At 41.6% G+C, this 18,109-nt stretch overlaps 2 protein-coding genes across 4 annotated transcripts in view; both read right to left on the reverse strand.

Moving 5' to 3' along the window:
• LOC309517370 (serine protease 27-like) overlaps positions 1–1,916 on the reverse strand; it is a 30,417-nt gene extending 28,501 nt beyond the window's left edge. Inside the window, exon 1 of one of the 3 annotated variants that reach the window (XM_082196593.1) lies at positions 1,889–1,907. The gene's annotated coding sequence lies outside the window, so the exon portion shown is untranslated. Of the gene's footprint in view, positions 1–1,808 lie in introns of all 3 variants that reach the window. The other 2 variants (XM_082196591.1, XM_082196595.1) reach the window with 2 other exon arrangements.
• A 5,349-nt stretch (positions 1,917–7,265) lies between these two features.
• On the reverse strand, positions 7,266–14,526 carry LOC309517371 (serine protease 27-like). Its single transcript, XM_082196596.1, has 7 exons — positions 14,399–14,526; positions 12,647–12,800; positions 11,762–11,782; positions 10,419–10,584; positions 9,751–10,025; positions 8,740–8,909; positions 7,266–7,838 (listed from the first exon to the last, which is right to left on the reverse strand). The coding sequence occupies exons 2-7, from the start codon at positions 12,702–12,704 to the stop codon at positions 7,599–7,601; spliced, it is 930 nt and encodes a 309-aa protein (XP_082052722.1). The 5' UTR covers positions 12,705–12,800; positions 14,399–14,526; the 3' UTR covers positions 7,266–7,598.
• Positions 14,527–18,109: the final 3,583 nt, after the last annotated feature.

Here is an 18,109-nt window from a genome sequence, read left to right on the forward strand (position 1 = left end):
CTAAAAGTTGTCCAGATAGTATATCTATAATGTATTATAAAAAATTGGAAGAGAAAATATAACCAGTGTTAGAAGAAATAAAAACAAAATTTTAGAAGGAGGTCAAGTGCCAGAATCATGGCAAGAGGCCCTAATTACATTAATACTGAAACTTGGATCCAACTTAGAGGAAATTAAAAATTATAGACCAATCTCCCTTCTAAACTCAGACTATAAATTATTTGCAAAAATTCTAGCTAACTGTTTGAAAAAGATTTTGGCAAGAATAATAAATAAAGATCAGCCAGGCTTCCTACTGGGAAGACAAATTTATAATAGCATAAGACTGGTAACAGATACAATAGAATACTTAGAAATGAGACCAGACAAAAAGGCAGCACTGATCCTGGTGGATGCAGAGAAAGCCTTTTATAATGTTTCGTGGGTATTTATGCAGAAAACATTGAAAATGATGAATATAGGCAAGAAAATATGTCATGGTATAAAAGCGATTTATAACTCCCAAAAGGCTAGACTAATTATAAATGGTGAAAATAAAAAAAATCCTTCCAGTAGCACCTTAAAGACCAACTAAGTTAGTTCTTGGTATGAGCTTTCGTGTGCATGCACACTTCTTCAGATACACAGGCTACCTATCTGTAACTTTAAATGGTGAAACATTATAAATATACTATCTGGACAACTTTTAGTAGTTGCAATTCCTTTAGCTAATGGGGCCTCCCGCTGCTGCCACGCCGCCAAAACACGATTTCTGTTCTCATCCTGAAGCAAAGTTCTTAACCTGAGGTACTGTTTCTGGGTTAGCGGAGTCTGTAACCTGAAGCGTCTGTAACCTGAAGCGTATGTATCCCGAGGTACCACTGTATCCTAATCCTCACTTGGGCTTCCCCGTTCTTAGGATTTTTTGCCAATTCTTTTACATTCTGTCTTATTTCTTTAAGCATTAGGTTGAAGTTTTGATCTCTTTTTTTCTTTTTCATAGCAGATTGTTGGATGCAGAACCCCCTCATATATGCCTTACTGGCATCCCAAATTATATTAATGTCCATCCCTTGTTTGTTATTAATTTGAAAAAAATCTTCTAACGTATCTTTGGCTTTTTAAACTACATCATCATCATTCAGGATACTCTCATTTAGTCTCCACCTTTTCATGTACTCCTTCTGTGTTACTTCCAGCATTGTCGGGTTATCGTCTGACATTACTCTGGGCAAAATTTCTTCTTTACTTGGTCTTAATATTATTTTCTTGGAAACCAAAATATTATCTATTCTACCTCCCAATTTTTGGGATTCTGAGAATTGGAAATTGGAAGAAGGTAAGAGGTAACTTCCCACCGTTCATAACCCTATTTCTTTCTTTTCTGTCCAAGTCAACATTAAAGTCTCCTACGAGAATTATATTTTCATTATTATGATCCCAATTTTTTTCTTCTAAATTCTTCTAAAATTCTGAATTCTTACTATTTGGGCATAATTTCCTCTTTTTAAACACTTGCCACAAACAATTTCCCCTTACAGGCAACCTGTTTATGGAACATTCATCCTAATTTTTCGGCAGGAAGGTTTGCTGTTACTGTGCTGAGCAGATATTCTTCTGCAATTCCTAGTGCATTTCTCTTCACTCTTATCACAATTTTTTTTTGCTAGGAAGTGGGTTTGTTACACACAACCTGATTTTGCTGGTTATGTCATTGAATCCCCCTGCCCCGCAAAATAGTGACAGTCTAGAACCGTCACTCTTTAAACCCGTCTCCTTTTTACACCCCTGAAAGGTGGGGAAAACTTGAGGGATTGATTCCCATTCACCAATCCATCACCTTTTAGCACAATTTAGTTGCAGCAGCCACAATACCAGTAAGGAGGGCAAAACAACATACTCCACTCACTTCTGATTCTGCAGTCCTTCTCTGAAGTGTCTTTCAGATGGTTCTTTTCCAACGAATGCTAGTAAATGCTGAACTTCGATCTCAATATACTGTGCTATATAATGTTCCAAATCAAGGGGAAAGGGTGGCGCTTCTGTGCATTTCCTCCTCTTTGGGTTCCTGAGAGTCTCTCTACGTTTTTTTTCAGGACAGAAAAAAAGAAAGGGCTCCTTTCCTGCTTGCTCCGGCAGAAGACAGTGATGGCCACCAACTTGGGTGGCTTTAAAACAGGGCTGGACAAATTCATGGAGGAGAGGGGTACCAATGGTACTAGTCACATGCCCTCATGACTAATAATTTCAGGGTTGTCAGGGACAAGATCTTTCAGCCATCCATAATGGGATCTTGCTATGCAATCTAAATGGTGCCTTTATGTTCGCCCTCTGCAGCTAATTGTAGCTGCAAGTGGATGGGGTTTGGATTTGGGAAATCAATGTAGGAGGAAATTCCACAGGGAGATACATAGATCTTCTATACAATATCCACTTTGGCCACTTCAAACAACATTGCCTGTGCATTTCAAACATACAAACATCCTGTCCTAGTCTTGTCATTCCTACCTGGTTCTAGGAATGGTGGCTAGTTTTATAGGGAAGGAGAAATCACCCTTTATAAATATACCAGATGTGTTATTTTATCATGCGGCATTATGTAGTAGTCACTCCAAACAAGCACATTAGTTTCCTGGTTTGAACAACAATAAACAAAATATTTTGATTTTTTAAAATAAAAAAGGGTGTGACTGCATGCAGCATGAGATGCAAAACGGACCATAGAGAAGGAAATGGTTAGAGCAATCCACAGAAGCCATAACTGGGCAAGATATTGGGTGTGATCACGTTAGTCATGCTCAAAGTAGATCCCCTGCAATCACAAAAAATAGTTAACATATTAATGTGCATTTTTGCAATTTTGTATGCAATTCTACTTAATATGCATGTTTGCAAGCCTCCCAGAGTGGCCGGGGAAACCCAGCAAGATGGGTGGGGTAAAAATAAAAATATTATTATTATTATTATTATTATTATTATTATTATTATTATTAGTAGTAGTAGTAGTAGTAGTAATGTAATATATTTTTGCATGTCATTTTCACTAATATATCTGCTTTTAATCACACTTCCTCCTAATGTATGCATTATTTGTTTGGATAACTGCAGCACAAAATTAGGAGGATTTCAAAGGATAGTTGTGTTTTCGTTTGCACATAGTTTTGGAAGCATGAATTACGTAGGTTTGCATTAAAATGCAAACTCAACCAACTTTATTCCCTAAGGAGAGGGCACTTGTGAGGGAGTTGCATCAACTATCAGGGCTGTTTCCTCATTCCAAAGCTCTACATAGTTTTATAGAATCCAGCACCAGCTATAAAGATTTGCATGTCAGTATCGCTGCCACACCTACTGCAGTGAATACCGATAGGAGGAATTTATTTCATTTGCTTTTGTTCTTTTACTTCCATTTATTCCATTGTTATAGTATCATTCGACGGCAACTATAGACTTGCTTTGGTTGTATTCAAAGCATTACGTGTAGCCATCGATGGCCAAACAAATAAAGTTCCAGTGTGGTTGGTAACCGTACACACTCGGTCATCCAGCATTGTAAGTCATGTCAGGCCTTCTATTTAACAGGTTTAATGTTAATAATGCAATGGATGGACACAAACCACTCACACCCACTAGCCACAGTGAGGCACCAGGCAAAAACATTCCCCTTCAACCAGGCCTTGGGATGATTAACATGCGATGTCCTTTTAATTATGGTTTTACTTTGGTTTTGTTCTTGTTTTTATTAAGCACTTTGTGTTTCTATTTTGTGTTTTTATGCTGTGATGTGCCCTGAGATCTTTGGATGAAGGGTGGTATGCAAATTTAACAAATAATAACATTAATAGAAAAAGGAGGAGGAGGAGAGGATCTGGTGCACCAGTTCTGCACATGCCAGTGCTGTACTGACAGCCTAAGGCAACATTACAGGAGGAGCTAACATGGTGCCTATTAGAAGCTTTTGGTCTTCAGCCCTGATGTGCCACAGCCAATGGAGCATATGGAGGGCACCTCGTTGAATTCCCCATATCACCTCCAGAGTCCCCCATATCATGTATTTCCTGTTCCGTCATTCCCTCTTCCTTTGTGTTGAGCTTCTGGCAAGATGACAAGTCTATCGGCAGGGACTGTTTGTTTTTGGCTGTGGTACGGGACCGTACTGCGTTTCCATGTGATGCGCTGGCTCACCAGATGCAGCTTGTCATGCTGGCCACGTGACCTGGAAGTGTTTCCAGACAGCGCTGGCCCCCCGGCCTCTTAAGTGAGATGGGTGCACAACCCTAGAGTCGGACACGACTGGCCCATACGGGCAGGGGTACCTTTACCTTTTACAGGACTGTACTTACCAGGTAAGCAGCATGCCACTTACAGACTCGGATGAATGCATATGGTTCTTGAAATTGCTCTTTCAGGCAGGGGGTTCAGATAAAGATGGATTTTTGATTGACTTTCCAAAGCAGTCCCTGTTTTATACAGGGAGGAGATTGTGGTGTACTGACTGCCTGGTGGCCAAGAAATATCCCCATCACAATTTTGATGTTGCCCTTTATGCAGTGGAGGACCTTGGAGGCCTCACATTTTAGTGGTGCCCTGTGCAATGCCAAAATGTGGTGGCCTCTGGCCTCTTGCCTTTCATTCTACATCATAGTTACAGCATTCCCTGCAGCACCCCCAAGGCTCTGTGCCCAGTGCGACCTAAATTTGCCTCTGCTTTATGTAAAGGGCTCAGTCTGTGGTTGAGTTCTTCCACCTTCTGTCTCTAGAAGGTTCCTGGCTGTCATTGGCAATAAAACAAGAGGGCTGATGTGACTGGACTGTAATTTCTATTACGCCTGACTATTCATGTTGCTGTTGAAGCTGATGGAAGTTTTATTCCAACAATATCTGGAAGGCACAGTGTTGGCTACCCTTGAAATCAGAAAATTTCTGAACATAGTTATTTTTCTAATTCTTTTCAATATCATATTAAGCCCCCCCCCCGCATTTTCCAACTCAAAATGGACAGTCTTCATTTTTAAAAATCCTTATTTTTCTCAAAATTGTTTGGTGGTATTGCTGTTCTGTCGTAATAAGCCATAATTATTTATTTGTTACACAGATGTTTCATATATTTCTACTCTTTTATCCAGGAACTCAGTTCAAATTACACAGGGCCTTGCTGCTTTCTCAATGATAATACCGTTGCTTAGCTATGTCAGCACAAAAGCATCATAGTTCCAAATACTGTAGTTTTCACTCTATAAGACGCACCCAACCATAAGACGCACCTAGTTTTTAGGGGAGGAAAACAAGAAATAAGAAGCCTCCTGAGCAAAGAGGGAGTGCTTCTCCCTCTTCGCTCAGGAGGCTTTGCAGGGCTATCCCTGAAGCCAGGAGAGCAAGCGGGATCGGTGCGCACCGATCCTGCTTGCTCTCCTGGCTTCAGCGAAAGCAAGCCTCCTGGCTTTGCCCTGACCTCCCGCAGGAGCCACGTGCTCTTTAAAGGGAGCACGGCTCTTGTGGGCTTTTCTGGGAGGTGGGGGAAGGGACAGAGCTGCGCTCTCTGTCCCTTCCCCCACCTCCTGCAAAAGCCAGGGATAGCTGCGTGAAGCCTCCGCAGGGCAGTGGGATGAAGGCTCTCCGCTGCCCTGCGGAGGCATCGCGCGGCTAAGCCAGAAGCTAGAACAGCAAGAGCTAGAACTCTCGCTGTTCTGGCTTCTGGAATAGCCTGTGAAGCCTGCATTCGCTCCATAAGATGCACAAACATTTCCCCTTACTTTTTAGGAGGGGGAAAGTGAGTCTTATAGAGCAAAAAATATGGTAGTTTCTGAAGATTGCTGTAAAGAATAATGGCTCCATCAACTATATTTTTTGTCAATGGTAAGAGATTTCATTCTATTACTATTCTGATCAAGGTTGAGGCGTTACTTTGGATCAGAGCAAGGAATAGGGAACATCATTCCCACTTAATATGACAACATACTAATCTTAAAAGGGGGGAGGGAGTAATCATACAAAGAATAGAAGCTATAAAACGATTGCAAGCATTCTATAACAATTTATTGATGATTTTAAAATCATGAGTAAAATACAAAGCAATCTTATTGCATCCAGACTATTGCTAATAAAAGACTTGAGTGAGCTGAAAAAATTCAATTTATACTTCATTATGTTCCAGGTGATGAATTTATTCTCCACTTGTTTTCATGTCATTTAAAAATGTCAATTTAATAAAAAATAAAATAAATAAAAAGGAATTGTGGACATTAAAGCAGCACTTTCAGTATCACTGTAAAAGTCTGAAGTATCATAGCTTGCAAATGAAGACCATGGACGAAAAAAGTCTCTGCTTTTTCTCCAAGTGACAATCCCAGGGCACTTTGGGTGTAACAGTGAGGTGTTGTGGTTAGCGTGTTGGACTAGGACCTAGGAGACCAGAGTTCAAACTCCCACTCAGCCATGAAGCTCGCTGGGTGACCTTGAGCCAATCACACTCTCCCAGCCTAATTTGCCTCCCAGAATTGTTATTGTGGGATAAATCAGCCTCATATAACCAACATGCTTAACCAACATGCATGAAGGGGTTAAGACCATAGAGTAAACTGTCCAGTCAGGTTTAGCTAGGTCACACCCCCTTACTTGGGGAGAAAGCGTTAACAAAGCCTTTGCTCTCGCTCTCTCTTCTACCATGTAGCTGCTCAGTACAGATGTCTGGGCTGGTTGCTGGTTGGTTAATCCACTATCAGATGTTTACAAAACAGTTGAAATGTGATAAGGTAGACATGCTGAGATTAAATAGAAGTAAAGGTAAGCTTCCCTGAATCCATACTACATGTGGTGATTTAAATGAGTCCAACCAGCAGCCTAACTCACGATATTCCATACAATGAACTGAAAAGGATGTTCAAAATAACTTTTATTTAAAAAACCCCAGAAGCTTTTCTTTTGGGAATTATAGGGACAGAACTACCTAAATTGTATAGAAATTTATTTATGTATTCTACTACAGCAGGAAGAATGCTACTTGCCCCAAAGTGTAAAGAAGCAGAAGTCCCAACAAAGGAAGAATGGATACAAAAACTTTTGGAATATGCAGAAATGGTGAAACTTACCGGAAGAATAAGAAATCAAGATAACAAACTTTTTTAAAAAGAATAGAAATGATTTATTGAATATTTACAGATAAATTGTAAACAGATAAAAACAATAACAGGATTATTCTAATAACCTGCAGTTATATAAGAGTATATATTTGCAGTTGATAATGAAATGAACAAGTTAAATGAATTTGGATATGCAGAAGATATTAAAAAATAAATTTAAGGAACCGCGGAAGAAGGGGGAAGGAAGTCAAAGATTATCCTGCATGCTGTTAATAATAAAACTCAAATGTATACACTAATGTAAAAATATTTAATTGTGAATATAGCACCTGTGAACATATCCACTCATCTGCTCTAGATTTTGTTTGAAAATTATATATTTAGAGGAGAAAACGAGCTCAAATGGAGAATGTTAAATTGATTGTAAAACTAATGAAATGTATACATTTGCAAAGTATAAATAAAAACTAAAACTAAAAAAAGAAAGAAAAGCTATTCCATACAATTGGTGGGCAGACTGGAAGCCAGCAGACTGGTTTCTCACAAATGGGCCAGTACAAACGCCACCGAGGTGAATGTCACAACATTGGGTAGCCCACCAATTTCCACACCACCCGCATTTCTACCCTGTATTCTCTCTTGGATCCATTTGGCATAGAAAGGTACTGAAATGTAGACACCTGGGCGGGAGGGTTGGCCACAGCCCCTTCCCCAGCTCACAATCCCAGCCTGCATCCAACCTTCTTTGAGCTGGCAAACTAAGGGTCCCCCGGAGTCACCCTGTGGAAAAAGAGATGGGAGATGGTACAGGATCTGTGGTGAACACGGCAATGAGCACGGCATGCTCTGGTCCATGGGGTCACGAAGAGTCAGACACGACTAAACGACTAAACAACAACAACAACAATAGGAGATGGGGAACCTGATGTTGTTGGTCTCTATATCCTAACAATTACAGCTAGCATGACTCATGGTCAGGGGCCTGAGACTAACCCCACCAAACAGAAGAGGACTTGTTTCTGAGTTGACATGTATGGGAACCCTTTTTTTTTTTTTTAATAAAGAAAGGTGTGCTATACATATTTTAAACAGAGGAAGTATTTTTTTATTCTTTCAAATCTGCTTTATTCTTGGTTTTGGTTATATGAAGCTTTTATATTTTTAGGTTTTATTGCTAAAACAAGCAGCACGGAAATATTTTTAAACAAAACAAGAAGAACTCTTGGGGAAATAGGTGAATCTGGAAAGCTGCAAGGTGCCATCTCCCAATGATAGACCAAAATTAGGAAGAAATGGCTAAGGGCTATGTTCACACAACACGATCATTCAAAGAATTGCAGATTCATAGAATTGTGGAGTTGGAAGGGACCCCAAGAGTCATCTAGTCCAATCCGCAGCAATGCAGGAATCTCTGCTAAAGCATTCTTGGCAGATGGCCATCCAACCTCTGCTTAAAAACCTCTGAGGAAGGAGAGTCCACCACCTTCAAAGGGGGTCTGTTCCACTGTTGAACAGCTCTTACCATCAGGAAATTTTTCCTAGTGCTCAGGCAGAATCTCTTGCAAAATTCTCTTCATAAAGACATAAGGTATTTTTCTTTTTATAATGCCATCATGCCAGAGTCTGCCTTTGTCTACCACCTGCAATGGCTGTATGAAGAACAGGTCATGGAGCAACTTACCTGGCAGGAATCTTTCCCACCTTCTGGGTAACCAGCACAGATCATATCCTGCTTGACAGGATCCTTTCTTAAGCCCTTCTCTGAGACACTGTTTAAGAGAGCATTGCAGGCTTCTCGGCTTATGAGCGGCACCTTCACTTGCTGGAGAGTTTGTGGGGCAGGTAAAGACACTAGAAGATAGAGAAAGGAAAAGTGTTCATGGAATGCAGAGGCATTCGGTAGGACAAAAATTTAGCACTGAGTACACTGTAGATATGTAGCTGCCACACTTTGGGACAACTTCTCCTCCCATATTTATTTCTAGGGAAACCTAGGTGCAGCCCAATACATTTTGCTGTCTGAGGCAAAATACCAAATTCCCTCCCTCTGTGATTCCACGAACAATACTGGTGTTTTCTTTAACACAGGCAGTGGGACAGAATCCTCCACTTCACTTGAGGGTACTGGGCTAGTTTGAGAGCGCAGGCAGATCACATGACGCCTACAGTTCTGACTGCTCCACACCCTTCACCACCTGAGTCACCTGTACCACTCTGCCTAATGGTAGGATTGGCCCGGGGTGGGGGGGGGGGAGAATGTTCATTTTGCAATTCTTTTTAAAAAATCCTCATGAAGATTCACCAGCATTTTAGTGCAAATTTCATTCTGGTATGCATTTTTCTATGTTACTTTTGTGAGGGAAATGGACGGAGTGCGCACGTGCATTCAACCACCTAACGGCATCCGCGTCGCCCAGGTGATCACAGCAACAGAGATAAGAAAAGAAGAGCTGTTCTGTTGTCTGGAGAGGTCACTTCCTGGTTTGCATGGAGAAACCGTTTTCAACAGAGCCCAGTGACGGAAGTGCGCAGATGTATTGAGGCAGCGTTGGATGTTGAAATGTTGTGTCCCTAACAATTTTGTGCCCAGGGCAACCACCCCTGTGGACCCTCCCCCCAATGCCACGCCCCGGAGCTGTTCATTTGGATGAGTCACAGAGTCTGAAAAAGTGCTACGAAGAAAACCCCTCACCTCCAGTTTGAATATCTCCCCATCCAGTTACCCAGCAGTGTTCTTCTGAAGTGAAGCTTGTAGAGGACTCTGGCAGGCGGATGGGGAGGATGTAGTCAGTGAAGCTCACAGGCGACTTCAGCTTGATTAAAGCAATATCTGCTGTGTGGTCAATGCTGCCATTGTAGTCAGGATGGAGGATAATCTGTTCTGCAGCAGATGCTACAGCTTTATCAGAGAGGTTTGAGAGCTGATGGGCACCTAGGAGGACATTATAATGGAACATGGGCCCGATTCTGTGAATAGAAGGGCAAAAAATAACAATAAGAGGATCTGGCAATGCTGACCTTTGAGTTCCTGCTTTTCACCCTAACCCTGTATCCCCCAGAGTACTACAATTCCAAGAGCTCGATTCCATGGGAAGAGGGATGGGTTTTGAAACCATTCTGAGAACTGTAGTTCTGTGTGAGGAGCAGGACTTTCTTAACAGCTCTCAGCAAACTTCAGTCCCCAGGTTTCTGCAGGGGAAGCCATGGCTGTTTAAAGTGGTATGAGAGTGCTTTAAGTGTATGGTGCAGCTGAGGCCTAAGACACCAGGAAGCTGACTGGTAGGCAGCTGAAATTAGTCTGGCCTTGTATGGTGAAGCTTTATAATGGCTGCAAAGCAATACATACTGTATGATACTCACCCAAAGAAGAAGCAGTGAGCTGCTGTCAGGACCCACTGCTCGGCTATGAGGGAGCCTCCACAAATAGGATAAGAAAACAGCGAAATGCTGACTTGCCAGGGCCATGACCCATCAGAGGCTGGTTGGCCCCCAGCTATTTTTGGAGCATTTATCGTCTGCCCACTCTCTGTGAAAGAGGAAATAAGAGGATTTGCCATTACGGTTTGCAGCACACACATAATGGAAGTAATGTAGCAGAAGAGGTGGAAAACACGAGGAAACAAAATTTCTAAATTTGAATTAGTTTACAAGTAGGTTTTTTGCAGATTTTAAAACCATATTTCTTGTCATTGATTCTCCTGGGTTTAATGGGCATTTCATCTGGTAAGTGAAATTGACTTTTTTATTTCTTAGCACGTTTACAGCAGTTTAATTTCTGCAGTGCAAAATTAGGAAAAGGGTGAAGTTTGAAGTATGGTTGTATTTTGCTTCACATATACTGCTTGAGAAAGTGCAAACTAGGCCTTTAATTACCTTTAAATGTGAACCAAATTAAAATTCTCACCCATCCTTACTCATATATGTGGTAGTGGAATCCATGAGTCCTGGACTCTTAGCTCTCAGTTTTGGCATCCCTTTCTCCCATACGTCTTCCATCACCATAGCTAGAAGTAGAACCATGTAAAACCTTGGGGTTTTTGGTTTCCATGGGTCAGAGATTAAGACGGCAAGAGTCATTTTAAGATTCTTCATGTGAGATGCTTGATGGGTGGACCTTTCTTCCACAGCTTAGTGGGCAAAGGAATTGGGACTGTTACCTTTGTAAAGTAGAGCACATTCCAGCCACGCAAAAGTCCAGAGGCTTCTGCATCCCCTCACTGACATCTTCATCCATCCAGATAAGAAAAAGGTAGCAGCACAGTTGAAGGACACATTCCAAGCAGGCAGTATGAATGGCTGGCTGGTGAGGGTGGGTGACATGGGGAAAGCAGTGTGGCCTTTGGAGGGGCCATGAACTGAGGACAATCTCGAGGACTGAATATATCCTCCACCCTGGCATTACAGCGTGCAGCTTGGCACCATGTCTTAAGGAAGTTGGACACCTAAAACCAATTCTTACTGAAGACCATGCAATCACATCTAGAATGCGATGCCTTGTTTGCTCTACTTTTTACTTGTGGTGTGGCAACATCAGCTTATTGTGGGTTCATCTTCCTCATATCAATGCGACATATTAAGGAGTATCCTGTCTAAGGTGATGATGTTGGATTACAAGACCTCTGGTTTTTAGGAGGCCTTTTCTTTAGTTTCCTCCACAGAGATTCCTGTGAAAAACGCCTTCCAATGTATTGAACGACTCTTACCTGCTTTTGAGCTTGTAGCACCTGAGGAAAATAAAGAAAGAAGATACCCCAGGTAAGAGTCATTGTAGAAGAATGACACAGTGTAGGATTGTATGTATGAACAAGGGGGAAGGGAACTTGTTTACACTGGCCCACTTCAGACAAACATGTCTTGATTCAGCAAGCCAAGGTATGCCCAAATTCTTTGCTTGAGAACAGAGCCCCTTCACTCCTCTCTTTGGGCATTCCACACTCAAAGCAAGAAGCCTCTAGTTAACTCTAATATTCCATGTTGTGAGAATCAGGTTAGTATCGTTAATCACTTTTAAACAAACCAGGTTATAAAAAAGTGGGTTGATAGCGGTTTAATTGCCTGGTTAGTTCTGAATTTGGTAACCATAGTTCCCTGGTTTGGACAAAACATGAAACATGAAGATTCCTTAGAAGTTTCCTACTTTAATCACAGCTTGCGGTGAGGGGAGGAGCAAATAGACTGTCTGGGGTGGGCAAAAGGCATCATATGCATATGTCAGCGAATGCAGCCAATCTTTTCCCAATTGGTTGAAAAATTAACACCTTTGACAATTGTGCCACGAGTTCATTCTGAAACATGGTTCTTAGGGGATGTATTCAGATGTATTCAGAACCACATTTAAACCTGGGCTCATCAGGACTTTAGCTCTTTTAATGTTATGGCTTTACCCTGGAACTATCTAAGTTGGGAAGAACAGACGTCCTAAAGAAAAGTGGGACATTCCAGGATCAGAAACTGGTATAGCTTCTGTAAATCTGGGACTGTCCCTGGAAAAATATGGGCACAGAGAAGGTATGATTTCCCAGGAGCCCTCACAACTTTTAACCTTGGAGTAACTGTTCTCCAAGCACTTCCCCAACTCTATCAATCACCTTGTAGCATGGTCAGCTGCAGAAGCCACACTGTCAATGCTGAAGTAACAATTGGCATTGCTCTCCTTCTGAAGTATTTTATGGGTGGTTCAGCTCCAGTCAGTTCCAGACAACAGATGTTTTATTTCAATCTGAATATCCTTTAGGAGCCGTACTATTAAAACACAATATCAGCAATGAAAAGGTAGTGCTCCTGTCATTGGCCTGTCTGTTGCTGAGTCTGGAGAAGCAGCACAGAAGCCCCAAGTCCCTGCAATCTCTGGATCCCAAAAGCAGCAGCATCCCAAATCTCTGCCAACATCTGAGAACGCCCACAGGTGGAGGCAAGGCATGTATACACTTTCCCCATTGATATCCACATCTGAACCAGCTCCCCGCTTGTTTGGAATAGGGAGAAGGGGGAAAAGATGAGACTCTCCAGAAGCCCCCACCCACCTTTTACCTTTCACATTAAGTCCACAAACATGGAAATGAAGGTGGAGACCTCCTTCTTCATACTTGCCACCAGCTATGGTCACATACAGGAAACCTGTTTGTGGAGAAATAGTCCTAATTCTTTTAGCTGGGAAGTTAGACGGCATTGTGAGAAGCAAATGTCACCCCACGCTTTCTAGTGCATTTCCTTTCATTCTCCTTATCACAAAAACATCCAATTTTGGGGGAAGTTTATTATGTACAACCTGAATTTGCTGCTTATGCAATTGAATCCAGCCTGCAAAATAACACACTGCCAAGGCTTGCGCTCCAGGGAGGTCACTTTGGTGCTGCTATTGCAGTGGTTTGACTTCAGGCCTGGAGGCGCACTTCATTGTCTCTGGAGACAGACAGGTGCCAACAATCTGCTTATGTATTTATTACTGCTAGATTGCATTCTCTATAAAGATTTGAGGAGTGAGGTTATTACCCCTCTACTACTACCCAAACCAGGATGCTCAAGCACTGCTACTGTGTCTTTCTTCTGGTAGATCAAGATAACCAGGTGACAGCAAAAACTGCAAAATTGTTAGCAGGGGCAATTAGAATAAGATCTATTATTTGATTAACTTACTACTATTCCTCAGCTTGGGGGGGGGGAAATCAAAATAAAGCCTATTGGCTCACATATTTTATCTGTGGGTAAGGGATCATGTATCAGTTCTGTCATTTGTATTGTAGACCTCCAGAATGTATTTTGTATACCTAACTATTTAGTTCTATCCCCAGTATATTTTTTCTTATTGCTATGGCTAGTGGCTAATGCAAATAAAGTTTCTATCCATGCATGCTTTTATTACAGTTCTTTTAAAAGGGACCAGGGCAGCAAACACCCAAATGTAACAACAATGTTAATACAGTATAATGAAAATACATTATGATAAAAAGTAAATATATATTAAAAATGTTAAGAACAATGTAAAATATTTAAAAGGATCTAAAAACAATGAATAAAGGTCTAAAACATTTAAAAGACAAATGCATATCATCACAGCTCCTAATTTCATGATTGCCAGGAACAATATATTTCAGCCATCCAGTACTGGGTCTTGCCATTTAACCCAAATTGTTCTCCTACGCTCACCCTCTGTAGGTAATTGCAGCTTCAAGGCACTGTGGATTTGGATCTGGGGAATCAGTTTGGGAGGAAATTATGCATGGAGAGACATGCATGGAGTCATAGATCTCCTACGTAGCATCTAGTTTGGACCTCTCACGGGACTCTGCCATTGCGTTTCAAATATACAAACATCCTTTCCTAGTATTTATCATTCTTACCTAGCTTTTTCAGAGCTGGCCAGAAAAGACTCTGTACTTCTAGCAGAAGCAGTTAGTTTTAGAGGGAAGGAGAGATCACCCTTTTTAAATGCACCAAGTGCATTCTTCATATGAAGTGGCACTATGTTCCGTCATTCAAAACAAACATATTAGTTTCCTGGTTCCCCCTCTTTCTTTGTCACTCACATGCCGTAAAGGGTGTGACTTTGTATGCAAAGTGAGAAGGTTGCAACAGTAGAGTTGATTCCAAGAGAGCAGAGACAGACCATAGAGAAGGAAATGTCTAAAGCAATCCATACAGGCCATAACTGGGCTGAATATCAGGTGAGGTTGACTGTTAGTCATACTCAGTGTGAATCCATTGAAATCACAAAAAGGTCTGAAAACGAGACCTGGACTTCTCCTGGACTTCTTTGGTGGCTTTCAATACCATGACTGGCCCAGGACATATTGCAGCCTGAGGGAAAGGAGAAGATGGTACCTTATCCCATGGGCAGAAACCAACTGGACAGACACTTGAATCTTACTCAACAACGGTGATGGGAAAGTATACTTCACTTTTTACAAGGGCAGCAGGCTAGCTTGGGAGGTGTAGGCAGTGCTTTATTGATAAAAGTGCCATGGTTGTGTATGGGAAATGCACCTGGAAGACAAAATGTATCTAGGAGTTATTGGTCTGACATGGAGCTCTTTCGGCCTCTGTTCCACCACCCCCATGGAATGTCAATATGAATGTTTTGAGAACAGTCTTAAATATTTTGGGAACACTGGGAAGTGGTGAAGCCCTCCCCAGCCCCCCACAGCTGCCTTATCAGTTGTGGAGGATAGTGCTACTTCTGCTGCACTTTCTCCTTGTGTGGTGGCACCTCAGCAAAACCTCATCTTACTGTTTACAGCAGAGTATTTCCCTGGTGGCAGATGACAAGAACAGTAGTCATAGTCAAAGTCCTCAGCCAAGAGCTTCTTTATTGCTTGACTGGTTGCACAAGAATTTCTATTACAAAAATATACAAACAATATAGTAAGGTAAAGGTACCCCTGACCATTAGGTCCAGTTGTGGCCGACTCTGGGGTTGCGGCGCTCATCTCACTTTATTGGCCGAGGGAGCCGGCAGCTTCCGGGTCATGTGGCCAGCATGACTAAGCCGCTTCTGGCGAACCAGAGCAGCGCACAGAAATGCCGTTTACCTTTCCACCGGAGTGGTACCTATTTATCTATTTGCACTGCATGTTTTCGAACTGTTAGGTTGGCAGGAACAAACTATTTACATGCCTTCTATATCTCTCCAGCACAGTATAAACTCAGTGTCTGTGTGTCTCTCTCTCTGTGTGTGTGTGTGTGTGTGTGTGCTTTCTTCGTGCCTCAAATGGCAAACCCATAGCTCCTTCTTTTAACTGCATATTCAGCTGACTCCATTTAAGCTAGCACTCCCACACATTGAAGAAATTTCTGGAATGCTTTTTAAAGTTTAAAGGAACCTTAGCTGTTTCTTTAAAGAATGTATTCCTAACAAGTGCTGGGTACCTTCTTTTATGTTTGACATGTTTTGAGAAAGTGAGGCATTGGGAGGGGGTGGCTAATGGATGATTTGCACGTCACTAGTCTTGGAAGCCACACAGGCTATATATAAAATAGGACAGTTTGGGCAGAGTTTCTTTGAAACTCATGCATGGGCTGATTGGGCCGTGCAAACTGAGGCTACCTGAGGGGAGTAGCTTTGAAGCTGCTTGAGGGCTTCCAAGTGGCAGATTGAAGTGCTTGCTTGGTATGTATACATTGCTTGCTGCTTTAGAATAAAATCTTTAATCTTCTCACTCACTTGTGTATTTTGTATTGCTCATTTTAAAAGAACCACCTTGCATTTGGCAAGACAGGCTGCCAGCACAAAATGGCTGCCATGGGCAGTAAGGAAAGGGGATAATAAAAATAAAAATAAAAATAAAAATTGGCTGGGATGGTTCACTATACCAGTGAATAGTGTCACAAAAAAGCACTTGGTGTAGGACCAGGGCTTTTTTTGCAGCTGAAACTCAGAAGAACTCAGTTCTGGCACCTCTCAGGTGTGCACCATTGCCAGTAAAAGAGAACGAGGGAGGAGTTCGTGGTGAGTTTCAGCACCTCTTTTTTTAGAAAAATAGCACAGGGTAGGACAGAAAATGAAGCATGCACAGCAGTGGGGGCTGGGGACTAGTGGGATAGGAGCAGGGAGCCCAAACAATCTGTGGAGCCTGAGTTAATGACTAACAGAGCCAACTAATTCTAAAATGGTCCCCTGCTCCCTGCTGAGTTTTAGAAGAGCAAGAGGAAGCTGACAGCCAGTGGCACCCCATGGACTGGTTGGAAGTAAGATATGTGGGCTTGCTGAGGGCAGATTGAGGTTGGTAGGGCAGTGGCCCATTTGGCCTAATGGACCAGCATCCACTGAGCTCTAGTCACCCCACACCCCTCGGCATCTGCCACCTGAACTGGCCATCTTACTCTGCCATGAGTACTTATTCCCAGGTAAGTCAAAGTAGGATTGCAGTGTTATTCAACTAAGAGAAAGAATACACATGCACACAGCTTACACTCTGCAGAACAACTACTGTAAGCCTTTCTTTGGTGCTGACTATTAGCTGTATTTGCATAGGTTTTTTGAGTGAGTAAATATGCATAAATAAATAATCAGCTTCAGCAACACCGGACAAAAGCTTAATTGATACTTTTGTTCTGTATACTCAGTATGGCAAACAGGAAGAAAAATAAATCTAGTCTCTGTTTGGTAGAGCAAAGAAATTGAAAGGAGGATAATTCTGCACTTATGGTTCACTTCAGTGCATGACTGAACCCTGCTTTTCTACGGGAGTATCCAAATCAGTAACTCAATTAAAGGGCAGCATCAAAATTTAACAAATCAATAATTAGAGGATTCCTCAAGGGTGCAGAAATATATTGATTGATCGGACCCTTCATGGAAAGGTCCCATGATGGCTTACAACAATACAGAGATACAATATTAAAGTCAGTTAGAGCAATTAACAATCAGAAGAACAAGGTGGGTCCTGAAAATATATTTAGGTATCAGAGGCCAGGGCAAAGAGGTACATCTTTAGTGTATGAATTGTATGTGCAAATTGTGAACTTGGTGGCATCAAGCCTATCAGTGAAATAGACTAACCACAGACAAAGTAGGGATTTTCACATACTTCCGAGATTCCCCCATTAAGCAGATAATTTATAAGCATATGAAAATTAAAAGGTAGTATACCCCACCCCAAAGCAAAACAGCCACTTTCTTTCCCATTCTCCTTTCCTTCTCTTGGTATTTCTCTCTCAACAATTGATACTCAACTTTATTGCAAGGGCTGATAATATGCCCACTTGCCAGCCCGACATAAAAGAGTATGCCACAAACAACTGAGATCAATCACACAGGAATGGATTCGATGTGTAATATACAATGTATAGGAAATAGTAAAATACAAATATGCTTTATTTTTCTTTTTATTTACATTAATGTTTAATTTTTACAATAAAACCTCAACACGGCTTACAGTAACACTGAGAAGAAATCCCAAGGATATCCTTATTTTGAAACAATTACACCCACTCTATACATTTAAAGTGCTCTTCTGCCATTTTAACAGTAATGGAGAATCCTGGGAATCATAGCTTGGTAAGGGAGCTGGGGATTGTAGTTGTGTGGTGTCATCACCCTTAATAAACCACAG

The sequence above is a fragment of the Podarcis vaucheri genome (genome assembly GCF_965113315.1).
Source record: "Podarcis vaucheri genome assembly, chromosome: 13".
Classification (NCBI taxonomy): domain Eukaryota; kingdom Metazoa; phylum Chordata; class Lepidosauria; order Squamata; family Lacertidae; genus Podarcis; species Podarcis vaucheri.

Excerpts from the sequence above, each read along its gene's own strand:
- LOC309517371 (XM_082196596.1), bottom strand. The coding sequence starts at position 12,704 with ATGCCAATTGTTACTTCAGCATTGACAGTGTGGCTTCTGCAGCTGACC. Across the intron at positions 10,585-11,761 it reads TGCTACAAGCTCAAAAGCAG|AGAGTGGGCAGACGATAAAT; the intron begins GTAAGAGTCGTT and ends CCTCTTTCACAG. Across the intron at positions 8,910-9,750 it reads GGGAGATATTCAAACTGGAG|TGTCTTTACCTGCCCCACAA; the intron begins GTGAGGGGTTTT and ends TCTATCTTCTAG.